The 26249-nt window shown below is 53.1% G+C and overlaps 1 protein-coding gene across 1 annotated transcript in view; it reads right to left on the bottom strand.

The window, feature by feature from the left end:
* Positions 1-8636: 8636 nt before the first annotated feature.
* The window catches only part of JDP2 (Jun dimerization protein 2), a 37825-nt gene continuing 20212 nt past the window's right edge, over positions 8637-26249 (bottom strand). Inside the window, exons 3-4 of the mRNA XM_019427199.2 lie at positions 16347-16451; positions 8637-9811 (exon numbers count right to left, since the gene is read on the bottom strand). Coding sequence (XP_019282744.2) covers positions 9626-9811; positions 16347-16451 — 291 coding nt within the window. The 3' untranslated portion in view covers positions 8637-9625. The remainder of the gene's footprint in view (positions 9812-16346; positions 16452-26249) is intronic.

The following is a 26249-nucleotide window of genomic DNA, read 5'->3' as shown; positions in this document are numbered from 1 at the left end:
TCCAAGGGCATTAGGCCATTCCCACCCCCTTCAGCACTGCTCCTAACCTCCTGTTCCATCCCCAGGAGGGGCCAGAGACTGGCCAGTCAGCTCAGGGTAGAGGAAGAGAGAAGAGACACCCAGTTCTCCCTCTGGCTGCAGGCTGTCAGCCTGTAGCGGGCCTGTGCTGGCGACGGAAGGAGATGTGAACATCAAAACTTCGGGGTTTTGGTTTTATCTTAGACTGGACCTCCTAATTAACAGATGGAGACTTAGAAGGACACAGGGCCATCTCTTACCAGAGAGGGAGCACAAGGGTCCCAGGTCTGCTAGAAGGCAAGGCAAGGTGTTCCTCACTGGGTTACATTTCACAGGGACTGTGGGAGATAACACCTAAAATTATATTTTAATTTGTTAAATGCACATGGGCTGTGCATTCAAAATAACCAGCACCCGGGCTCCTGGGTGGCTGAGCGTCCGACTTCGGCTCAGGTCATGATCTCGCGGTTCATGGGTTCGAGCCCCATGTCGGGCTGACGGCTCGGAGCCTGGAGCCTGCTTCAGACTCTGTGTCTCCCTCTCTCTCTGCCCCTCCCCAGCTGGCGCTCTGTCTGTCTCTCTCTCAAAAACAAATAAACATGAAAAACAACAACCACAAAACAGCCAACACCTTACGCACCGTGGAAACCTCTAGCTCCACCGGGTGATATGGTGGCAGAGCATATGTTGACCCGGTTCTAGAGGCAGACCAGTTTGTGCCGCGTCTGTACCCACTCAAGACTGGCAGCTTTCCGAGTCACTGAGAAATGCGTTGGAGCAAATATTCCCAAGTGAGATGTAGAGGTTTCCTCCAAGATCCAAAGAGGTTCCCTAGGTCCGGGGCCTCTTTCTCAGTGGTGGGGTGCAAGGTGCAGTTACCTGTCCTTTGTCTGGAAGGGGCTGCTTTGGAATGCCCCAGAGCACAGGACCCCTACAAACTCCACCCATGCGGCAGGCACCTGAACCCTCATGGTGTTTTTCTGGTGCTCATGCGCCTCCCTAGGGCATCCAGAGCTCGGGGCACTTCCTGCCCTGCAGGTCTTATGAGCCTCACGCCATCAGTATCATGTGAGCAGTTGGGTTCTATGGGGAGGCAGAAAGATCAAAGCTCTTGAAGATCATCTTCTGAAGGGGAGCTGGAGAGTTGATACGCCCCCTGGCCAGACAGCGAATGCTGTCTCTGCCTCCCTCGTGGTAAAAGTGAGCTGCTTTTGATTCTCTTTAGCGATGGGAATTCAGAAGAATGCATCTACCAGTTAATAGCTGCTTACCAAACGCCAGGGGGCTGTGTCATCTACTCTAACAACGCTAACACATCAAACGTGGCACGGAGTATCAGTTAAGTTTGCAGTAGCCCCCCACTGTCCCCCACAATCTGTCTGGTCTTCACAGGGACCAGCGAAATGAGTAAATCCCACAGGAATAGGCTAGGGGCCTCGGCCACCACCTTTCGCCCTTTACGTCTTCAAAGATGGCGCGATTCCCTGCAGTGGCTCCTAGGACATAGTGTCATTTCTGATTCACTAACTTGGAGGGGGGGGGGGGTGGGACAGTTTCAGGCACTTTCACTCAGCTTTTCCTATCAAAATGCTCTTATCCAGCAGACGCTGGGTAAAGAGCTACAGGGAAGGTCTGTGGGCCCACTGAACCCACTGACAGGCAGACCCTGGCCAGAATACCTTCGATCTCCTGGCCTGACTGAACCCATCTCTAGCCAGAGGAGCATCTAGCATTGCAGATGCTCTGGCATCACTGTCACCACATACCCGGAGTGCTAATGGGGAAATTGGATGCAACGGGCCTCGAAAGACGTGAGAATTCCCCTTTCCCTAGTGACTCGTTACCCTTTAGGAGGGTTCCCGAATGTTTTACTGAGTATGGGTTATGGTGATGCAGGTTTCTCCACAAGGAAACACACCTGCCCTTCAGTCCGTGGATTCCAGCTCTGTGAACTGAATGAGATCTAGAAAGTGGATGAGGGGCCTTGCCGTCCATGATGCCAGCTACTAGCCTTCTGGCTTCTACCATTCTGGAACTCCATAATCCCCACGGATGCTAGGGAGCCCCAGTTCTACGGCAGGATCTCGTCCTGTCAACCCTGACCCATTCAGAGCTTTTTCCAGGATGCTAGTGGCCTCGTTGCTCAGGTGAACATTCCTCTGGCCCTCCTGAGGAGCATGGTCAGGTGATGGGGCCTCCAGCCTCACATAACAAACCCATTTGAACATGGCCTCCTCCCCGGACCTTCTGAGCCCTTCCTTAATTCTCTGCCAAGGCCATTTCAGCATCTCTACCTCGCTTACTGTGGGTTCAGGCCGTGAGGAAGCTTCAAGGAGCATGACCGGCAGTGTCCTAAGGAAAACTCCGGGTGTCGGTGTCATGGCTTTGAGCCGGGCTTTGAGCCCGGAGTCACAAGCAAGTGCTCCCCCGGACAACGCTCCCCTTTCCAGACCCACACCCAGGGTTGGTCCACCACCCTCAGGGTGCAATCATTCCCATACGCCTCCGCTGGTGCCTGTGAATCCATTATCAGCCAGGTCCTGTAGTTCCTTCCGCAAATAAGTAAGTAATCTCTTTGTGGAGCGGTGACTAGTTCTCCTACTCAGACTGTCCTGATACGGGATCCTGTCTCTCCGCCTGGTGGTATCGACTGTGGCAGAGGGGGATCCTGACGCTAAACATCGTGCTACAGGGTCCCTGCTTCGGGTGCAACCTCACAGGGTCTCCAAGCACAGGGAGGCTGCTCCACTCTAGGAGGGGCTTCAAGGGTCTCGTGTGCTCAAATGCGCCCATTCCAGATCCTTCTTCCCTTTAGGACACTGACTTTGTTTTTCATTATTTATTTATTTATTTATATTTAAAAATTTAATGCTTATTTATTTTTGAGAGAGAGAGACAGACAGACAGAGAGACAGGGTGTGAGAGTGGGGGAAAGGCAGAGAGAGAGAGGGAGACATAGGATCCGAAGCAGGCTTCAGGCTCCGAGCTGTCAGCACAGAGCCCGACGCGGGGCTCACACTTGTGAACCACGAGATCATGACCTAAGCCAAAGTCGGACGCTTAACCGACTGAGCCACCCGGGCGCCCCTGACTTTATTTTATTTTCTTAAGTTTATTTATTTATTTTGAGACAGAGAGAGAGCGTGGGAGGGGCAGAGAGAGAATCCCAAGAAGGCTCTGCACGGTGAACGCAGAGCCCGACTGGGGCGGGGCTTGACCTCAGGAACCATAAGATCGTGACCTGAGCCGAAATCAACAGCAGGACACTTAGCCAACTGAGCCACCCAGGCACCCGTCTGCAGGTCACTTCTACAGGTCTTGCTTCATCCTGCAAGACCTTTTGAGGAGCCTCAGGAAACACATCCTAGAACTCTCCGCCTGAAGGATGAGAGGAGAAAGCATCTATCCATTGTCCCCTCCCCCCAACTAGTCAATGGAGACCCTACAGGCATCGACTCCCCTAAGTTTCCACGTTGCATATGTGAATGCCGAGGGGATCACCAGGGGTGTCTCCCAGGACAGGAAGTGGGAAGATATAGGATGTGACCGTCGGGGAGAGGGGGAACCTTCTGTTTGTACCTGTGTGAGGTTGTTCACACCTGTTCAGTCCTGGTCATGCGATAGAACTGGAGTCTGAGGATTTTATTTATTTATTTTTAAACATTGACTTTTTTTTTTTTTAATTTTTAAAATGTTTCTTTACTCTTGAGAGAGAGAGAGCAGGGAAGGGGCAGAGAGGGAGGGAGACAGAGGATCCGAAGCCGGCTCTGTGCTGATAGCAGCAAGCCCGATGCGGGGCTCGAACTCACAAACCGCGAAATCATGACCGGAGCTGAAGTTGGACATGTAACCAACTGAGCCAGTCGGGCACCTTGGAGTTTGAGGATTTTAAATGGGGCCCAAAACAGGTGCCCAGTACCATCCACCCGGGTGAGTACCGTCCTTCAGAGCAGCAGAGGCTCATACTTAAATGTTAGCTTCACTGCAAGTGGTCCAAAGCATTACTACTCATTTCTTCAGAATTACCCTCAAAACAGTACAGAAACCAATCAAGAGGGACACCTGGCTGGCATAGTTGGTAGAGCACGTGACTCTTCCTCTCAGGGTCATGAGTTCAAGCCCACATTGGCATAGAGCCTACTTAAAAAAAGAAAGAAAGAAAGAAAGAAAGAGAGAGAGAAAGAAACTCAGTGTCTTACATATTTAAACTTTTAAGCCAAAACAGTATGCCCAGCTTAATTAACATTGTCATTAACCATAATTTAGCTGCTCCCAAGAAAGATGATTTGCCGGTACGGAGAAGAAGCTCTTGCCAAAATTACAGAAATGTAGCATAAAGGAGTAGGACCGGCATCGATCTCATTACTTCAGGCTTAGTCCCACCTTAGACGCATACGTGTGTGTGTCTGTGTATCTTCGTGTATCTGAGTGCTGTGTTTGTCTGTGTCTATGTTGTATCACATATCTGTGAGTATATCTGTGACTTTGTGTGTGTGTGTATGCGTGTGTGTGTGTTGTGCGTGTTGACCATCTGCTCCGTGCCGACCACAGAGAAGGCCCCGAGCGGAGACTCTGTCCTCGCGACGCTTCCGGGGAAAACAGCCTACCTGGCTAGGGAGTGAGGAAGCCGCAAGAACCTCCAACTCTTAAACTCCTCTTGAAGTAGGTGGAGTAATGGCCTCCCAAAGATGGAACCTGTGAATATATTATGTCACACGGCTAGGGGGAATTAAGCTTGCATATGGAACTTAAGTTGCAAATCAGCTGACCTTAAAATAAGATCATCCTTCTTAGCCAGGTGGGCCCAATATAATCACAAGGGTCCTTAAAAAATGAACGGAAGGAGGCAGAAGAGTTGGTGTCAGAGTGATGTGATGTGAGAAAGACTCAAGCAGCCACTGCTGGCTTTAAAGATGGAAGGAGCCACGAACCAAGGAATGTGGGCAGCCTTCATAACTTAGGGCTAGAAAATAGATTTTCCCCTATCAGAGCCTGCCGACACCTCTATTTAACCCAGCGAGACCCATTTCGGACTTCTGATCTCTAGAACTTCAAGATATCAAAATTTGTGTTGCTTTAAGCCACTAAAACTATGGTAATTTGTTACGGTAACAACAGGAAATGAATATGCCTGGGAAAATTGCATTCACGTCTTTCAAATGCTCCACCTTTGCTTTGCTTCTAGTCTTAGCTTAAAGGTGCAGGGGATTGCATTTGACGTAGGGGTTGGTTTGTGAAGTCAACATTTAAGGAGAAAATATGGAGTCCATATTAACCTTGAAAATGCCTGTAATTGCTCATTTTGTGGAGAGAAGGGGCCACTGAAAAGAGCCGATCAACATTCTCCAAGGTGCCCTCACCCTTAGGCGCCCTCACCCCAGGGCTTGGGCCTACTGATCACAAGGGCCAGCTAAACAGATCACACCCTTTGAATTGTCTCTTTCTCTCCCTCCAGGCATTTAATTAATTTGCACCAACTCAAAGAGCATATGCTGTAACTCCATTGCAATTTCAGATTTTGTTCCTATTTCCTGAGTTTGCTAAGGGAAGAATGAAAAAAGAAAACTTATTTGTGCTGTGGCTTGTTCTTTTTTTATTATGAAGTATAACAAACATACAGAAGAGCGTGAGGAGTATCACCCACCTCTGGCAAATTGCAACATCGTTTTTCCACACTGGATTCGGATTTTTAAAAGGAAACGAAATGTTACACATACAGTTGAAACCCAATGTCCTTCTTAGCCTTGCAGATGCTGCCTTCGACCCCCTTCCCCACCCCACCCCACCCCCATCCCCAGGAGATTTCCCCATTACTGATTTTGATATTTGATTTTGATAGCAGTCCTGTGCAGGCTTTGATACCTCTATTATGCAATTCTGTGCATACCCGTAAACACTAAAATATCAGCTCACATATCAAGAAAGATTCTATAAATGGTACACTGCATATATCCTTCTGCAACTTGCCCTCCTCTCCTCCAGCTCAGCACCACGTTCCTGAGATTTATCCACAGCAGTACCTGTAGCCCTCGTTCATTCTTTGAAGCTGCTGAATAATATTTGATTTCCTAAACATACATTTCTGTTCATCTGCTTTTCTGGTCATAAGTATTTAGGTTGTTTCCAGTTTCTCTTTATTACCAACAGAGATGCAGTGAACATTCTGGTCCATTTCTTTGGGCCCCTGTGCTAGAGTCCCTCCAAGGTGTCTACTTAGGAGGGAAACTGCTGGGTCCAAGCATGTGTTCAGCCTTAGAATCACCGGTAATTGCCAAATTGCTTTACACAGGAGTCACACTGATTTCCCACTAGTGGCAAATGCAAGTTCCCTTTAATTCGTGTCCTGACCAATGCGTACTAGTTTCTGCCCATCTGATTGCAAATGGGTCTTGTTCTTCTTGTAGGTTGCACAGCGGATGCTCATAGCCACCCTGGGGCAGAGGTGGCGCAGGCCTTCCTTGTGACCCCCTGGCAGAAAGGCATAGGGAGCCCCAGGGAGGGGATGCTGAACCCAACACAGATGACTGTGGCCACGTAGGAGCCTAACGAACCTAGGAATCTCAGATTCCAGCATTCGTCCCTATGGGAACTGAATACAAGGCCAGAAGGCAAACCGGCTCCTGGCTAGGCGGTAGAAGATTGAATCCTGAACCTATTTGCCTTTTAAGTATGTCTTCTGTACGTACACTTGGAGCCTGGTGTCTGGGGGTTAGGGATACTCATTGTGTGCCGTCTCATCCAGCCCCTGCACGAGTTCTGGCGACTGAGGCCACACCACAAACACGGAGCATTTCCCCTCAGGGGGAGGCCCAGCCAACATCTTGGCCCTGACACCCTACTGGACTGTGACCTTGGGCAAGTTACATCTTCTTGGTGCCTCAGTTTTCTGGTCTATACCATGGGGATGGTGGCACCTACCTCCTGGCAAGGTCATATGGACTGGCCGCGGCCACACGTCTGAAGTGCCAGGCACAAAGAAAACATGCAAACGTTAGCTGTCACGAGGAAGGCTGTGATGGTGACTTCTTGCTGCCCACAGGAGGTAGCAGTGGTCCCGAAGAAGAAACTCCAAGGGCAGGCTCAGCACAGCACAAGTCACTGATTCTGGGAGACAGCCCATCCGCAGAGGCTAAGGAGGACTCTTCTGGAGGTACAGGCTCACGGCACCCAAGCACGGGACCAAAGGCACTGTGGCCAGTGGCATGCGGTTGTCCTGCAGGGAGGCTGCGGGGTCATTTGAGGGGCCCTTGGAAGCCCACGTCTCTGTTTTCTCTCGGCTTGAAAAATATCAAAGGATTATGGCCCGAGGGTTTACCGTGTGCTGCCATGGCTGCCTATGAGCCGACCATCCCTGCTTCTGAGGCAGAGCTCGGGGGTTCCACACCAAGCGTGTCGGGTGGAGGGGACCTGAGATGGGTAGGTAAGGGGCCAAAGTTGCATCCGTGACCTGTTCTCATTTCTGTCCGTTTCAGCAGTCCTCGTCCACGGTTTGGGAAGCAACCCAAGGTCACTGCTGTCCTTGACCCGAAGTCTCATCATCGACAACTAATGATTTAGCCCCAGTGATGGGACAGAGGACACACGATTAGAAGGCAGAAGAGCAGCGTCCAGTTCCTAGTTGCGCCTCTGTTTTGCTAGGTGAACTTGAATCTTTAGAAGCCTCGGCTTGCACGGCTCTGCGGTGGAGCTAAGGACACCTGCCCCATCCACCTCACAGAGCTGTAATACCAAGTGAGACAGCGTGCACCAAAGGGCCTGGGACATGCTGTGTGCCACATAAATGGCAGTTACGGTGTATCACACTGAGCTGTTCCTGCTGCGTGGGTTCGGTGCTCAGCCGTGCAGGTGAGGGCAAGTCGAGTTAGCCACACCCTCTCTGCTGGGTCAAGCCGGCATCTGCCGGGATCACTGGTCTGCTCCGGAATCACAGCACAGCCTGGAACTCTAGCCAGGCCCCCCTAGAACTAAATGTTACCCATGGCCCCACAGGCTCCCTCTTCTAATCAGGTGAGACATCCAACCCCAGCCGATAACCAACAATCACACAGCAAGCTGGCGACGGGTGGAGAGTCATGGCTCTTGGAGGCCAAGTTTAAACGCCAGCTCTGCCCCTCCCTAGCTGGGTAATGTTGGACAAGCCACTTACCCTCTCTGAGCCTCAGTTAAGTCGTTTATACAATGGGGGCAAAGATGCCTACTTCACGCTGTCAAGAGTGAATGAAACTATGTGTGCTTGTCACATAGGAGGTCAACGAATGGGGGCTGCAAGGATTTAGCACAACTGTTAGCTCCACGAGCACAGGGCCTACCTAGATTTGTTTTATGCCTGGTGACCACTCGGCGCCTTGTGGAGCGCCTGGCCCACGCAGGACGGGCACTCAATCCACTTGGGGAGTGAGTGAATGAACGAAGGGAGTACCGCGGACTTCTTGAACCCCTCGAGCCTGAACTTCCTCATCTGTAAAATGGGCATATAAACACTCACCTGGGAGGGCTGTCGTGAAAACCAAGAGCCGCCAGCCGATGCGCGAAACATCCTCGGACACCGCACAGCGGGAGGCCCGCCGAGCGGGCCTCGCACCCCATTCCCTGGGCAGACACCACAAGAGGCGGCTGAGTAAGTAAGAGTAACGTTTACTGAGCGATACAGGACTGAGTACTGTGAAGGATTTACCAGGATGGAAACGCACCCCATGCCCGCCCCTGCCACCCCGACACCCAGAGACTACTACAGTACTTAGGAGTTACACACGACGGCCATAACTGCTGGATATCTGTTCGTAACAAACAAACCATAGCATATTTATACTATATCACATCGAGTGATTATAGAAATCCATATATATATTGCTTGTATAAAATCTTTTTTTTTTTGTAAAAAATATTAAAAAAAAAAAAAAAAAAAAAAAAAAGAAAGTATAAAAAAACATGTGCAGTTGAAAAGCCCTGCCAGGACAGCCAGTCTGTAAACATTCAGTGAGTATGTGCTTTGGAAGGGCGCCCGCGCCTCGTGCCCACAGCAGACTCCAGCGGGGCCATTGAGGGCGCGCCCCGGCTGCCGCTCCCGGGCAAGACCGCGCTGGACCCACGGGGGCAGGTACGGCTGGGCCCCACGTGGCGCCCGCTCCAGCCTCGCATCAGGGTCAGGGGGGGCAGGGCTGGGGGCAGGCAGGCTGTGGTCCCACTCAGTTCCATCCCCAGCCGCATGTTTGTTTGCAACTCATGGCTTTTCCTGGCTGCTCCGAGGTCCCTCGGTGGGTGCCCTGGCGGAGAGGCCATTTGGTTGGGTGTCTCTCTGGCCGGGGGCCTCTGTCCTGCCTCCTTCCAGCTGGGCCCCAGGCAGGACAGCCCCACCGTGGGTCTACTTTGGTCTCAGCGCTTGGTCCTTCTAGGTTTCGTCAGCCCGTTCTTCCCCTTGTGTGGCTGATGTGAGTTTCACAAAAAAGCCCGGCCAGCGCTGGCTGTGCTGAGCCTCATTGTAAAGTTTGTCATGCAGCAAGGAAGGGCCCTCTGGGACCCCTCGTCCTCCCCCCTCTTCCCAAATCCTCCTCCTCCTCCTCCTCCTCCTCCTCCTCCTCTTCCGCTTCTTCCTTCTCCCAGCCCATGGTCACTTCTTCTCTAGCTGCTCCAACAGCGGGTTCCCTTCTGATTCGGGGGTCTTGACACTGTCCGTCCGGACGATGCAGGTGGGGCGATGCCGGTTCAGCATCAGAATGAGCTGCTGTCGCTCCTGCTTCAGCTCCTCGATCTGGGTCTTCAGCTCCGCATTCATGAGTTCCAACCGCTCAGATTCCTGTGCACAAAAACAGGGACAGGGCTGTAAGCTCTCACTGGGGACCGGCACTGCCTCTGGGGAGGTACAAGGCACTCCCAGCTGGCATTTGCCTGTTTTCTGCCTGCCAGCCTCCCACTGGAAGAGGCACAGGATCTGCTATTGAGCCCCCAGGGTCCCTGACTTTCTGCAGCAGTGGCCGTCACCCCTCTGACACTGGCCTGTGTCAAAGCGGGAAGGACCCAGGTTATATTCTGGGGCCAGCCTGGCTCATGTCCCACCTCCCTCCTCTCACTCAATCCACTCCAGCCACGGCGACTTCCTTGTAGTCGCTCAAATATGCCAACACTCTCCTGCCTCCGGGCTCTTGCCCAGGAAACAAAGGGTGGGAGAGGAATAGGGACCCAGTGGAACTAGAGCAGGTGCACGCAGGGTCCACAGGGGGTGGGAGGGGGCCCGCGGCTGGCAGTGCAGCGGCAAAGCGCTTTGATGTGTGATGTGTAAATGTACATTGGGGCTATGCTGGCCTGCGGGATCACTAAGCCCAGCGTGCTCATGTCATTCCTCCCCAAACGAGTACTTCCTATCAGTCCATAATCATTGAAACAGCCTCTTCGTTATCCCCTGTTATCTAGAAGCTTTGCCCACTGGGAGGCGATCAACTGTCACCCTTCTGGATCCAAAATAAAGTTTCCAGTAGACCTCAAGTGAGATTCCCAATGAACTTCCAGCTCAGTTGGAGAGACTCCAGGGAAAAGAAGGAACGAATGCTGGTGATTCTCTCTTGGGGAGGGCGGTGTGGGGGGGGGGGCGGGGTTGTGGGTTCAGAGTGTGGATGGATAGGCGATGAGCAGACCAATTCAGGGCTTAGGGGTCAAAGCGGTAAGACAGGAAGGCTTCGCCAGACTGTGTCTGAGAACTTACAACCCGGTCGAGAGTTGGGATTTACTCAAGGGCCAGCAAAGTTTCGGACCCAGTGGCTCTCGACTCAGAGCGATTTCGCCTGCCAGGAGACATTTGACAGCGTTCGGAGACAGTTTTGGTTGTCCCCCCCCCGGGGAGGGTGGGTGCTACGGTGTCTAGTGGGTAGAGGCTAGGTATGCTCCTAAACCTCTTGCAATGCCCAGGGCGGCCCCGCAACAAGAACTCTCTAGACAAAATGTCAACAGGGCCGCGGTTGGGCAACCCGTACCAGGCCAAGAACAAGCTGCGGTTGCAATCGCGCATGTGACAAAGGAGCTGGGTGACACTGGCTTGGGTCTGTGGGCTTGCCCCTCCGCTGGCGGGGCCAGGCTGGGCAGCCTCCTGCGGGGAGGCTCATACCGGCTGGCCCGACTGAACTGCCACTTGGTCTGTCTCGGGGGTAACAGCACGAGTGCCTGGGGAGCTCAGAACTGCTAAGATGGGCAGTCCTCGGGACCAGACACTGGTCCTCGGGACCAGACTCCTCACTGAAGGAGAACGGCCCCCCAAAAAGGAAAAAAGCGCTCTGGGGGAAAACATTAAAAAGCAGCTATGGTGGTTTGGACCCAAGGAGGTGTGTGGATTCACACTCATTCATCATAGGAATGGGTGGCTCGGTCAGTTAAGCACCTGACTTGACTTCAGCTCAGGTCACGGTCTCACAGGTCAGGAGTTCAAGCCCCGCGTTGGGCTCTGCTCTGACAGGGAGGAGCCTGCCTGGGATTCTTTCTCTCCCTCTCTCTCTGCCCCTCCCCTGCTCGTGCCACCACACCCCCCCCCCCCCCAAAATGATAGACATTTTAAAAAGTTATTAAAATGTTAAAGTATATCATGGAATATCCTGCACTCAGACCGGCTGGCTGTCAGAAGGTAAGTGACTGCTTTTTAGTTTTATTTCCTTCTGTTTTCTTGGGTGGTGCTACATGTTTATTTATCGTGTAAGTAAAAGTTGACTTCAGAAGAACCATGATCATAGAAGTTGTCTGTGGTTTTATAACAGCAGTTAACCTGATCTGTTTTGCTAATTAATTGAGAAATGTGGGCTAGGATCTTCACATGTTAATTATGGAATAACTCTGCTTGCATTTTTGTTTATAGTTTTGCCTTCTGGTAGATATTTATTGCCCTAGAGAAAATGAAACCATTCGTTGTTTCCCAATAGATTGCAAGCGAGTGAACATTCTGTCTCTTCCACTAGGCTGACCAAAGGCAGGAGAAAAAATACAGGGCGAGGGGCTGGGTGTCCTGGTATTTCATCCTGGCTGTGTGACCTTGGCCAACTCAATTCCTTTCTCAAGGCCTCAGTCTCTTCCCAGAGAATATGATTGGCCTAGAGGACTTTAAGCATTAAGATTCTCTGATTTTAGGGGTGCTTGGGGGGCTCAGTCGGTCGGGCATCCCTTTGGCTCAGGTCATGATCTCGCAGTCTGTGAGTTCAAGCCCCACGTCAGGCTCTGCGCTGACAGCTCAAAGCTTGGAGCCTACTTCAGGTTCTGTCTCCCTCTCTCTCTACGGGTCCCCCACTCACACTCTGTCTCTCTCTTTCAAAAATAAAATAAAAACATAAAAAAAAAAGATTCTCTGATTTTATCTTTTAAAAAGTTACCCTAGGGGCGCCTGGGTGGCTCAGTCAGTTAAGTGTCCGACTTCGGCTCAAGTCATGATCGTGTGGTTTGTGAGTTCGAGCCCCGAGTCAGGCTCTGTGCTGACAGCTGGGAGCCCGGAGCCTGCTTCAGATTCTGTGTCTCCTTCTCTCTCTGCCCCTCCCCCCGCTGTGCTCACTTGCGCGCGCTCTCTCTCTCTCTCCCTCTCTCTCTCTCAACAATTAAAAAAGTTACCCTAATACACTTAAAATAGAGTTCTATTTCCCAATGTTTTTTGTAAGTATTGGGAAGAAGGCTGATGGCCTCTTCAGAGCCCAAAAGGCCTGTCTGAACTAAAATCCTACCTCTGCCACTTTAGCTATGTCACTGTGAACCATATTCCCCATGTCCCTGAGCCTGGGCAACCTGAACAGCATGCTGGGCAGTAGAGGAAGCCCTGGGTTCTAGTCCTGCCTCAGCTGCTGCAGAATCTTGAGCAAACGTTCATCCCTCTGAGTCTCAGAATCCTCGTCAGGGGAGTGGGGGCTGCTTCGCCTCCCCTCCAGGGTCACCATCTCCTTGTGACCATCAAGGAGGGAATGGCCATGAAGAGTGCAGAGTGCCATGGGAGTGTGAGATGGGCTTCCTGCTACCAAAGCCCAGAGAATGAACCGGCATTAGGCACGGCAGGTGCGGCAGGTACAGAGGCCGGCGTTACAGAAGGGAGAAGCATAGGGACGCTGCTCCTGACTGCAGAGAGAGGAGCTGCTGAGGTAGCCCTGGCTGCCTCAGGAACTCGGCTGGTCCAGGCAGGTGAACTCGGAGATGCTCTAAGAGTCTCCCAGGGTGCATCTAGATGTCCAGGGGTCAAGGATGGGAGAGTGACTTTTTACATCATATATACGTGTGTGTGTGTGTGTGTGTGTGTACACACACATATCCTTTTGTACCTCTGAGCCTTATAAATATGTTACCTGTTCAAAAATAAATTATAAGGGAGCCCTTCACGTCTGTGGGCACTGGCTATCAACACAGCTATCTGCATCCATGTCCTAAACCTCTGTTACCAAGGCCAGAGGGGAAGAGAGGAGCACGGGCGGAGAGGGAGACTGGGCTTGAGTCCAGACTGAGCTGCCTAAACCCCCCTCCTAGACCCCGAGGCCACCAGGGACAGCATGACAGCCATGTAACCGGTCTTCCCGCTGCCCCAATCAGGATCAGCTTACATGGCTAGGACCTGGGGTCTGCCTGCCTGTCCATTCTCCCCCGTGTACTCTAAACTCCAGCCACACTGACATTCTTTTCAATTCCTTAATCACATCCTTAAACACCTCTTGCCTCTGGCCTTTGCTTGCTCTGTTCCTGCTAACCCCTCCACCCTGTCCATCTGGTTAGCTCCTACTCCTCTGTCTCAATGAGCAGTCTTCCCTCAGCCTAGACTAGGATAGGGCCTCTCAGTGTGCTCTCACACCAGGCTTGCCCAACACAAGGCACAGGGTGCATTACCATTCCCCATTTTCTATCTGCTGTCCTCCTGCCTGCTGTGCAGCGGGTACTCACTAAACACTTATGGGATGGATGGATGGATGGATGGACGGACAGATGGATGGACGGAAGGATGGATGGTCAAAGGAATGAATAAATCCCCGCTCTACTACTTGTTGGCAGTGTGACCTTGGACAGATAACTTGACCTCTTCTGAGATATAGGTCAGTCTCTAAAATGGGGGTAGACGGGGCACCCGGGTGGCTCAGTCGGTTAAGCATCCGACTTCGGCTCAGGTCATGATCTCACGGTTCGTGAGTTCGAGCCCCGCGTCGGGCTCTGTGCTGACAGCCCGGGGCCTGGAGCCTGCTTTGGACTCTGTGTCTCCCTCTCTCTCTGCCCTTCCCATGCTCATGCTCTGTCTCTTTCTGTCTCTCAATAATAAAGAAATGTTAAAAAATAAAATAAAAAATAAATAAAATGGGGCTAGCCGATGTTTATCTCCCTGAAATGTTATAAGATTAAATGAGGCATGTGGCAATCCTGCATACAGTTGGTGCTCAGCAAATGTTTCTGGAATGTGACGAGCAGCTAGCACCATTCATTTGGCACTTTCACTGCCGCGGTGTGTGTTCGCTGGGCATATATCTTGCCTGCTAACTGGCTGACAATCCCTTGAAGGCAGGGAACTTGTCTGTTCCCTGCCATGCCTCACCCAGCACTGCAGGCACTCTGGGCTGGAAATGAGGTGTGGGACACGCCATCCATCTTAAATGCCCGTGTGAGACCCGTGTCTTAGAAACTCCTTGAAAACTTACAGCCCAGTGTCGGTCTACCGTCTCTTCCGAGGAGGCTCTCAGCTCTAGGAGTCTGACTCCCACCTGGAATGGCCATCCCCCTGCCTTAGACGATCAGAGCCCCCAGGTGGACACACAGCCCCACGCTGTCTACACCTGTGACCCCAGATTTTCTCTCTGCCTGCTGCAAGCATGAGAAGAGACCCGTATATACCCCGGCATCAGAGAAAACCAGGGCCGAGTTGGCTAGTCTTCAGCTCCCACCAGAGAGACTGTGTCTGCTCCTTCCTGTGTGTCCCCCAGTGCTCCTAGCACAGTGCTGGGCATTTAGTACCTGCATGAAAATGCTTGTCAACAAATCGACGAGTGAAAGAATGAACAAATGAATGAACAAATGAATGACTGAACGAACAAATGAACTGGAGCTAGCATAGAGCAGTGTTAAGAACAAATGCTTTGAGGGGAGCCTGGGTGGCTCGGTCGGTTAAGCGGCCGACTTCGGCTCAGGTCATGATCTCGCGGTCCGTGAGTTCGAGCCCCGCGTCGGGCTCTGTGCTGACAGCTCGGAGCCTGGAGCCTGTTTCGGATTCTGTGTCTCCCTCTCGCTGACCCTCCCCTGTTCATGCTCTGTCTCTCTCTGTCTCAAAAATAAATAAAAACGTTAAAAAAAAAAAGAACAAATGCTTTGAAGTTAGCCTTGGGCTGGAATCTCAGCTCTACCACTTAGTTGCTGAGGGCCCTGGGCAAGTAACTTAACCTCACCATGCCTTAGTTTCCCCATCTGTAGAAAGAAAATAATGAGGGTACCTACCTCATACAGTTATCGTGCCGACACAGAGATAACATACAGCAGTCCACACACTGCCCAACTTTACAAATGTTAGCAACGCCATTAACTGTTGCATGCTATAGAACAGAATGGGGCCCACGGTATTATTATCGTTATATATGGTTACAGTTATCATTTAGTAATGAACAAGTGATCCGGAATGCGGAGGCTGGAGACTACCAGCCTGGACTGATTAGCTTTCTGGTCATGTCCCTTCACTGCCATCTACCATTTTTGAGAAGCAGCAAAGGCCTAAGAGATGGGACTCAGGGGAGAAAGAACAAACACCCTGCTTGGCACCTTCCAAATGGAAGGTCGGGGACGGGCTCTGAGGGCGGGGGTGGGGGTGGGGGGTAGGCTCTGCTGGCCTTTGGGTGCAGAGCTGACCTCTGGTCCCTGGAGGCAGCAGCTCGGGGGTCGTGTTCAGTGGGGCTGAGGCCAGCCAGATGGGACGCAGGGCTGGAAGAGCCTCTGTCCACCGCTCACACGCGGGGCATGGTGCCGTCACCTACGTCGTTAGCATCCACCCTAGACAACTTTGGCAGCCACCAGGCCTTTGAAGCGGGGACCGCTTCGCAGTCCTGGGCCATCTGGGCCAATAAGCACCAGTGTCTGACCTGGTAGAGGGGAGCTGGCTCCTCCCACCTTCTCTGGCAGTCAGGGATATCTGGGTGGGCCGGACCCGCTCCCGGCTGCCCTTGGTTATCTTGGTTCAGGGAAAGGGCACTGGATGGAAGGCAGGCCAGAACAGGGGGTTGCGGCTGCTTGGGCAGACGGCCAGCAGGCACACACTGATTCCGTGGGCTTTGGTGACGACACACGTCTCCTGGCCCACGAGTGCACAAGCCCGCTCGGAAGGACGAGACAGGTGCCCCGCCCTGGCCAGCTGCCCTGCTCACCCGCTGCAGGAACTCCGTCCGCTCCTTCTTCTTGTTCCGGCATCGGGCTGCCGCCACTTTGTTCTTCTCCCGGCGCCTTTTCCTTCGCTCCTCTTCTTCATCTAGCTGTGAGGGCACAGAGCCGCGGATTAGACATCCAGGCGGGCCTGGAGCACCGCTTCCCTCCTGACACAGACGGCAGATGGACAATGTCCCCCGCAGTGAGGGAGCTATCCCTGTCTGCCAGCCCACTGGCTTCCCTGCTGGTGGGTCGGAAACGCTTGCCAGCCAGCCCACGGATCCTCTTAGAGCAGGTGGGCAAACCTGGGAGGGGTCGGTGTCCCAGGAGGGCCGGGCCGCCTGGGTTCTGCCAGAGTTCAGGAGGCACCAAGCCCGGCAAGTCTATTCACACGGAGGTGACACCCAGCGGGTGGTGACGGCCCCGTTCTCTTGCCCAGCCCAAGCCTTCTGGGCACTATTTTCCAGGCCAGTGGTTCCCAGGCACTCCTTTAAAAAATGCCTTGGGCATGGACATACATTTCACATTCTACCCCCACACACTTCCGCCTCCCCGAGGTACCTTCGCCCTGCCTCTTGGTCCTTCCAGACGCTCTGATCTACCTCCTGGTGCTAGTAAACAGCGACCCCCTCGCCCCCCTATCTCTCCTCACCCGGGTTTGGTCCTTTTCGCTGCTTCTGCAGGTTGTCCCCCACGATACCCACCCTGTATCCCAGGATGCCAGGGCTCCCCCAAGTGCCCTGCACGGACACAAGCAGAGGGGCCTCCCGAGTCTCCGGGTTTGCTTGCTTCTCCCCCAGGATACATTAGAAAATTCACCACGCATAAAATAGGGCCCATTAAGTGGGAAGGGAGAAACTCACTGCCCACCAGCCCTGACCCCAGCAGGATCACTTCGCAGTGGTGCCTCTTGCTGTCTGTTAGCTACCAGGAGAATCCGGAGGACACACAGGACCAGCTGGGCCGGGGGACAGCCTGGAGTCAGAGGCCACTAGAGAAGTCATTGGATTGCCCTGGCCTTGCCAACTCTCTCACTTCTTGAGCCAGTGGGGGTGAATCTGGCAGCCTGAGGCCTGGAACAAGGTCTCAGCTGAGAGGGCTCCAGGCCAGGAAAATAAACACCCTCTCTGTGCACTCCCAGCATGCTCTAGGAGCTTAGGACCGAGGGCCTGGCCGGAGACCAGCACCCACGGCCATCGGCACAGGTCCTGGTAATACAACCTTCTCCTTCTCCACCACCTCTGAGTTTCTCCCTGACCTGCCCCACCCCTCCTGGGAGGCTGGCTGGAGAGGCAGCTTGTCAACACAGCCACACCCAAGCACCTCCCGGCCCCTTGGCCTCCCTTGAAATAGAACCAGAAGTGACAGCACCTCTGGCTGACCCGTATCGGGGAAAATAGAAACCTGGACAAAATTGATTCCACCCAACCTCAACCTCACCCCCACCAGGGCCGAGGTAACCGTGACGACAGGCAGAGGGAAGGAACTGGAGGAAGTGGCCGGCAGTGCAATCTCCCCTCGGCCAGGAGGGTTTGCCCACAAACTGCCAAGGTGATGTGTGCAACCTGGGCACTGCCGGGCTCGCGGGGCCCGGAGCAACCCCGGCTTCTGGCAGAGCAGCCGTTTCCTGGGAGACGCCACCTCTGTCCTCCGAGACCCAGCTCCCTGCCCCAGCCCTGCACAAAGCCTCGGGCAAACGGAAGCTGCACCATCCGGCTGCGGATGCGAAGAGGCTCAACTGGGCCAGGCCGATGGCCGTGCTGGGGGCTTTCCAGCCCCCCTGTCCAGCCTTATCCGTCCCCTCCAGCCATCGCCTTCTCCCCACATATCTCCCCCTTCTCCAAGCCAGCTGGGCCCTCCTGAGATAACCTTCCTCTCCTCCTTGGGAGACTCTTATTCAACCTTCGAGAGCAAATGTCACCTCCTCCAGGAAGGCACTTTTGACTCCCCAGACAGAATCGGCTGCTTTTCCTGTGCTGCTACAGGACTTTGAGTCCTCTGCTTTCAGGGTCTCTATCGTATCCCATCATAGTTCTCTGTGTATGCAGGTATCTGTGTTCCCTGCTGAAGGATGGGGGACCCGAGCATCCCCAACACCTGGATAGCACTTAATAGGGGGCTCAGCAAATGTCAGCCACATGAATGAGTGAAATAAACGATTCCAGGGAAAGGTGGCACAGGCTTGGATTCTGTGATTATAAAAGCAAGCTATTGCCTATGTTTGCCTCTGCATAAGCTTTTCCCCAGTGCCAATAAGGGGCCTTTGCTGCCAGGGATGGTCTCTTCTGTCTGTCTGCAGGAGCCCAGCAAAGCGTGGGGGTTGTATCCTGTCTTCCCCAGAAGCACAATGACCAAAGACAGAGTCGCGGCCGGGGGCAGGCCCCCCGGTGGCTGTGGCAGGTCCGCAGGAATCCCGAACAGGCACGGACACACTCCAGGCTGTGCACTGAAGCCTAAACACCCCCTAAAGTTCCACAGCCATCAGCGGCCTCCACGCCCGTCCCCAGGCCTCTCCTGCCCCCACGCTCCACCTCAGCTGACATCTCCCAATAAGGCAAGAAATGGCCCCAAAGCCCCATTACCACACCTTCCCCAGTGACACTGTGCTACATGTTCCCCAAATCCTCCTGCCGCCACGTAAGAGCCGCCTGAGGAGTTCTGGAAACCAGCTGCTGGAGTCCCGCCAGAAAGAAGAGGGGGGCTGGGCAGTGCCCCTCAGCCCTCTCATCCCCACGGGCCAACTGTGGCCCAGGCCTGGGCGCTCTGTGTCCCCTGCCTGGGACACCTCCCGGCCCCCACCCCCACCCCCTGCCGCTAGCCTCCTCCAGTTCCTTCTCTCACCACAGTCCCAAGGCTGCTGCCCCCGCTCCTTGACGTTCCCGAGTCTCTAAAACATTTGGCCATGAGGGGGTGAGACGGCAGAGTGCTGTCGCCACACACAGCGGGGACGTCTAAAACCGGAACCCCAAAATGGGGCATGATGATTTGTTGCTGCAGACGCAGTTGGAAGAACAAGAATGTTTGAGGAGGAGGCTGCTTGACGCCCAATACATTTAAAGACCCATGAGATGAAGGCCTGCTCTCAAACATAGCTCTGGCTCTGTTTTCCCCTAGTTCCCAGGAAGCCCTGGGGCAAAGCTGGCCGTGCACTGGGGTGGGGAGGGAGGGGGAGCCCTGTGCCACACTTCACATTGGAGGGACAGGCTAGGGGGCTCACGGCCAAGGGGGGCCTCCGGTCGAGCAGTCCCTCCTCAGATGGCCCGTTCCCAAGGCCCTGCTTGTGAGCCCCCGGCCACAGCTGACTGGAGCAGATGCGAACGGCTGACCAGGAGGGGCTGTATTCACTGAGCTTGGACCGCTGGACTGAGGGACCAGCGGCCTCAGCCACGTGTCCAGAGAAGAGGAGCAATCAGGCTGCGATGCTTGCAGATGGGCAGAAGAAACCAAAGACGGTGCGGCGGGAAGGAAACAAACCCTCAGCTACGGAGGGGAGTCAGAGAGACAAAAAGAAGGAATGGCAGACAGAGAGAAAAGCAGGGCCTGGGCCAGGGTGCCGCCAGTGAGGTGCCCAGGACACGCACCTAAGGAGACACTCACTCCAGAGCTCACGCAGGGGCAGGGTCGGCACCCAAGACCGACTGCCTCCTTAAATGCTGTGCGCTGGGCGTCTGGCTCACCTCACCCTGGTCCAGGCCCTGAAAAACAGAGGGAGCTCCAGGCTGAGAAGGTGAAGCGGAGACAGAAAAGAAAGAGAGAGCAGAGAGAGACAAAGATGGGTGGAGAGAGACAGAGAGGCGGCGCCATTAGAAAGAGAAACACCCAGAGGCATGAACAGAGGTCAGTGGTTAAGACAGGCCAAGTGAACAGACTGAAAGCACACACCGGGAAGAAACTATCTCAATCCTCCTGATTCCACCACTGGAGGGGCCTAGGATTCCTGCGCCTTGAGTCTGTGATGCATACCCCTGAGTCTATCCTGAAAAATTCTTCCTCTGGCCTGGAGGGAGTTTGAGAAGGTTTCTGCCTCTTGCAACTGAAAGATGCCCGTGTCTCACAAAGAGCTTGAGCAAACAGAGGTGGTTCGTCTTGGTACGTATCCAGTCCTCTGGACTAGGGGTCTCAGGTTAAATGGCTTCAGTGAGCCGAGGACAGTCCTATTACCCTCCCCACTTTACACATGACAAAACTAAAGATATCAAGGCTGCGCAGAAGGTCAGTGGCAGCTTGAAATCCGGGCCTTTTGGCCCCAGGGCCCAAGAGCCTCCTGCTCTTTGAAGGGCTGCTGGTCTATGTGTGCCCACACACATATGGTAATACGCCCCCTGTCCTTTCAGCTCTGGCCTGGTGATGGGATTGTAAGTAGCAACAGAAGCTTCTGACTCTGACGACAATGACCGTGTTGTTTTTCCCTATTCGGGTCTTTTAAAATAAAAACAATTTATTGCCCAAGTAACACTGAATGTGTAACATTAAAGCTGACTGGTTTACGGGGGCCGGTGGGGGGGGGGGGTTGCACCTGGGTGGCTCGGTCGGTTAAGCATCTGACTCTTGGTTTTGGCTCAGGTCATGATCTCACGGTTTGTGGGATCGAGCCCCGCATCGGGCTCTGCACTGACAGTGCAGAGCCTGCTTGGGATTCTCTCTCTCCCTCTCTCTCTGCCCCTCCCCTGATCACGTGTATGTACTCTCTCTCTCTCTCTCTCTCTGTCTCTCTCTCTCTCAAAAATAAATAAACGCTTAAAAAAAAAAGCTGACTGGTTTATGGGAGGGGCTTCCTCCACACCTCTCCTGCAGGCAGCGTGGCTTTCACATGGTGGCAACCTCCTCCCAGATTTGATTTTGAATTCTGATATTTCACAAGCATTTCCAACAAGATATCTTGTGGGACCCACAAAGAGATAAGATGAGAAAGACTAATGATACTTGTTAACCTGAGGCACTGAAACTACGGACACTCTTACATGGACAAAGCAATATAAAGGCAAGAGCAATAAAGCTGGTGACAGGCAGAAGTTGGGGGAGGGAACCCAGGACAAACCCCCAGCACTCACCAGAGCAGAGAAGGTCTGAAAGGCTTTATCTTGCACTAAGGACGCAAGCAGGGACGCAGAGAACCAGGCTCAGCTGAGACACGTGGCATCAGGGTCGTCAGCATGCACTTTGGGGTCTAAGAAGCCTATGTGGTCTGAGAGGAGCACCGACTGTGTGCTCCTGGGCAAGTCCCTTGGCCTCTCTGAGCCTCTGCTCCCCACCTGTGTGGGGAAGGCACCGAGCCCTGCCGCACAAGGCTATAACAGGACTAAGTGCCAATCTCGAGCCTGGGACATAGGAAGCGTGCTGTAAGTGCCAGATCCTGGGCCTGCCTTCCCAGGTGAGGCAGAAAGCAAGCTTGGGGCACGCCCAGCCTCCCCCAAGGGCAGAATCTGGCACAGGAGACCTGGGCCGGAGGGCAGGCTGGGGGTGCCTCAAGGCACACGAGTTGTCAATGAGCAGGCCCGGAGCAACAGCGGCCTGGCAGCCTCAAAATCTAGCCCTGGCCAGGCCCACCAGGGTCCCCACCCCGCCCCCCCCCTCCCCAGGAGCCACACTGCACGGAGGAGCCACATTTCAACACCAGGGACCCATGAGCACCCTGGGAAGTAAACACCCAAATACCAAACATACCAGACATTCCCCCACATAAACACGGCTGCACTGAGCCCCGGGGCTGCGGTTCCACACCACTCCCCTGTCCAGCCACGCATCAGCAAAGTAGGGCAGTCCAGGGGCGAGACGTCCACAAGCCAGCCGGGCCAGGCCTACAACCCCAAGGGGAAGAAGGAGGAAACCCCAGGGGCCTCTGTCCAACACCCCTCCTGCCCCCATGCACCCTGCAGGGGCCAGGCCTTCCCCATCAGCATCTCCCTAGGGCTGAGCTGTTGGCAGCCGTTCCCCCTCTAGCCCTGTCTTCTCCGGCAAGCCCCCCCTCTCTAAACAACCATGGCCTGGACCTCAGCTGTGAAATACTTGGGCAGTGTCAGTGAGCAGTGGGCAGAGCTGTAAGACAAAATTCAAGCCAAATGGTCAGTCTAAGGCTCGAGTTGCAAACTCAAGTCACTTCCTGGGGCCAAGCAAGTAACGTTAGCAAGGGAAGGGGGCTGGATGGGGCTGTGGCCTGCAGAAGGGACCCCCCAGCCGGCCTCACTTGAGCGGCACAGACTCAGCATTGCCAAATCTTCCAAGTTTTCAAGCCTAACTGAACATACGGGGTTTTAAGTAAAATCTCCCAATTTTTAACATTGGCAACAAATTCCACCTTGGAAAGGACACTTCGTGGGCCACACATCTGTGGGCTGCACCAGCCCATGGGCGGCTGATTTATGACCCCAGCAAGTGACAGACCCTGGCAGGGTTGGTCATCAGACACCTAGTTCTAGTCACCTAGATGCCCTATTCTGTGACCGTGGGCCAATCAATTCATCTCTCCCATCTTGTGGCTCATCTTTGATAAACACAATAGCTCCTACTTCTCACTAACCTTCAAACGCCCTTGCAAGGTGGGCTTCATTTTACAGTTGAGGAAACAAGGTGATGTGTCTGCCAGAAGTCGCCAGGCCAAGAACAGACAGGGGTTCGACTCCATTACATCATGCTGCCTTCCAACAGTGGGCTGGACTAAACTCTCCCCCAAGTTCTGTCTAGCTCTGACATCCCTGGGTTTCTTTTCACCCAACCTTCTAAGAGCAATGTTGGCTTGATTGAGGGGAGAAGGAGGGGGTTGTGGGGAGGACATCTTTTCCCTTTTAAGGAGTTTCAGAAATAGTCGCTTCACAGACTCTTAGAGCCAGAAAGGAGAAGCCCCTAGGCCAACTCTTGGATTTTACACATGAGGAAACTGAGTCCTGGGAAGGAAGTGGATTGCTCCCAGGCTCACACTTGAGGGCAGGGCCTGGGTCACTGCTGAGTCAGCCTCCCTGGGCCTTTGGGCTCCACCTGACTTCCTCTTTCTGGAGTTTTCTATGCTCTGGATGAACAGCACTAACCTCGTCTGTCCCCCTCCTACTTCTCTGACCTCTCCTTTTCTGTCTCTTGCCCAGGACCCTCTTCCTGTCCCTTTCAGGCCAATGTCTCCTGGGGTCCTATCCTTGACCTGCTGCTTTTCTCGCTCCATGTGTACTGCCTATGGTTTATCATTTTCCTCTACCTATGTGGTTTCAACTACCATTTATATATGAAAGCCAAACAGTTCTTTATGATCAGGACAAAACATCTAGCTGCCAGCTGGATGTTCAGTCTGGATGTCCCTCAGCCCTTCAAAGTCTTTATCCTCAACTGGCTACTTCCTGTCTCTTCTCCACTCCAGGCTGGCACCACCCGTTCACTGGACTTAGACACGCAGCCCTCCCCCAACCTGTCCTTCTCTTTATCTCTTATTTTGACTCTTCAGGCCATCCAGTTCTACATCCTAAATCCTCCTGATATCTGCTCCCCACTCACCATCCCCATTCCAGGCTTCTTTCTACCTCCTGACCCTACATGACCATTCTCTATCTCAGCCATCGAAGGGATCTTTTTAAAACACAAATCTGATCCAGTTACTTACTCCTCATTACCTTCAGGAGAGAGCTCAAGCTCCTTCATGTGTCACGCGAGGGTGCCTGTGACTTGGCCCCATGTGTTGTGGTCTTTGCTCCCGTCCATCCAACCCTACACTCCATGTTCCTGCAACCCTGAGCCTCTCATATCCCACACTTACTTGGCCACATACCTTTGCCCCTGCTGTTTCCTTGGCTTGCTCTCACCCTCTGCATTCAGCTCAAGCATCACCACCTACAGGAAGGCCTCCGTGGTTCTCATCGCTTCCAGGCTGGGGAGGTGTCCCTTATGCTCTGGGCTCCCATAGAACTCTGAGCTTATCGTGGCCCCCACTGTGCTGTATTGCTGTATTCTGTCCTCAGTTTCTGCCCCCTCCACTAAACTGGGAGTTCCATGAGAGCAGAAATCTGTGTCTTGTTGATTTTCTTAATTGTTTTTAATGTTTATTTATTTTTGAGAGAGAGAGAGAGACCACAAGGGCAGAGAGAGAGGGAGACACAGAATCCAAAGCAGGCTTCAGGTTCCATGCTGTCAGCCCAGAGCCTGATGCGGGCTCAAACTCACGAACCGTGAGATCATGACCTGAGCTGAAGTCGGACACTTAACCAACTGAGCCACCCGGGCACCCCTGTGTCTTGGCGATTTTGTGTGTGTTCTGTACCTTGCCGAGTTTGCAGCCACCCGGAGTGCTCAATAAATGTGTGCTAAAGGGAGGCCTGATCCACAGAGCTGGTGACCTGGGCAAGACTCCTGACTCCCAGCCTGGTGTGGAGGACCAGGACTTCACTCCAGATGCCCCCCAAGGCCAGGGTATGATCAAACACATTCCCCTATGAACAAACCCACATAGTGGAAGCCGTGCTCACTCAAAGCATCACACCAGCCCAGCCAACCAACGGGTGAAGGCTCTGAACAACAGCTGCCAGAGGCAATGGCTTCACCTGCCAAGATGATTCACTCAGCTCTGGTGACTGGGGGCACAGGTGGGTGGGCAATTGCTCAGTGCACTCAGCATCTACTGGAAATGGTGGGGAGTGGTAGGGCTGTAAGCCAAGCCCCATCCTGAGGTTCCGGAACTGAGAAGACGTAGAGATCCCAGCACCTTGCAGCATCCACAGGCCAGGAAGCTCAAGTTCAGAGAAGAGGAGTAAGTCGGCCTTGGTCCCTGGTCAGATGGTGGCAGGACCAATCCGAATACCACTGCTTCCTGGAACACCTTCTAGAAGCAGGGGACTTGTTCTTTATGAACTGAAAGCTTGATGCAGTTGCCATTGTCGGGCATCAGAACCTCCCGGGGTGGGGGGGGGGCGGTGGGGAGGGCGGGTGGAGGGGGGGTGGGGAGGGCGGGAATCTATCTGAACCAACTTCTCTGTCTCCACACATCTCAGCAAGACAAAGCATTCCTCTGACCTTGGCCCTCCCAGCCCCCCTGTCCTCAGTAAGAACCTTTTCCTGCGTTAAGAGAACCCATAAAACAATAGGCTGCTGAGGCATAGGGCTGGTTTATATGAGCAGAATAGGGAAGGGCCATTCTCTCAGAAAGCAGTGGAGAACAGCCGTTTCCACTGCTAAGAAAAGACAGCATTGTGTTTGGAACAAAGCCTGAAAAAGCCGGCTGGGCAGGGTGACACCCATTTCTGTACGGTCCTGCTAAGGAAGGAGTGAACACTGTTACTGCGAAAGCGAGGCCAGGAGACGTAGGAAAAATCACCTTGGCCAGGACGGAAAGTCTAACATTGAAGAGAAAAGGGCTGATGATTGCCGGGAAATCCTTTTGCTGGAGAAGAGCTATTTGAAGAATGATGGCTTTTGTTGAAATATGTCTATTTCAGGCCTGTTTCATATTTATGGTTTGGTGAGGTTTAGTTTCCCACTAGGCAATCAGTCAATTTTCTTGCCCAATTGACATTTGATTCAAAAGATGAGAAAGGGAGAGGAATAGTGGCCCCCACAAGGCTCTCCCCACCTCTGAAAGACTGGGAAGAAGAAGAAGATATCTGGGAAGGGAAATCAATTTTCTCAAAAAGAGTTAATAATTCTTTAACAATAGCAGTGTAATATGCCTTGATTACACTGGGGCAAAAGAAAAAAAAATCAAAACAAAACAAAACACCAAAAGACAGAGACAAGAGATCCTGCAAAATGACTATCTACAATTAAATGAAAATGCAGTTGTTGCAAAGAATATTCATGAACAGGGCTGTTCTAAAAGTCCCGAGTTGGCCAAAGCAGAAGAACATTTCAAGTGCCATCATCCTATTAAAGCCTTGAAAGTCATTTGTCTTTCATCATGAAGGTGAAAAACAAGGTCTTTGGCTTAATTATTCTCC

This window comes from Panthera pardus, unplaced genomic scaffold (genome assembly GCF_024362965.1).
Source record: "Panthera pardus isolate Hobbes unplaced genomic scaffold, ASM2436296v1 HiC_scaffold_24, whole genome shotgun sequence".
NCBI lineage: Eukaryota > Metazoa > Chordata > Mammalia > Carnivora > Felidae > Panthera > Panthera pardus.
Note: the sequence above shows the minus strand (reverse complement) of the source record. Positions and strands in the feature narration are given on the sequence as shown.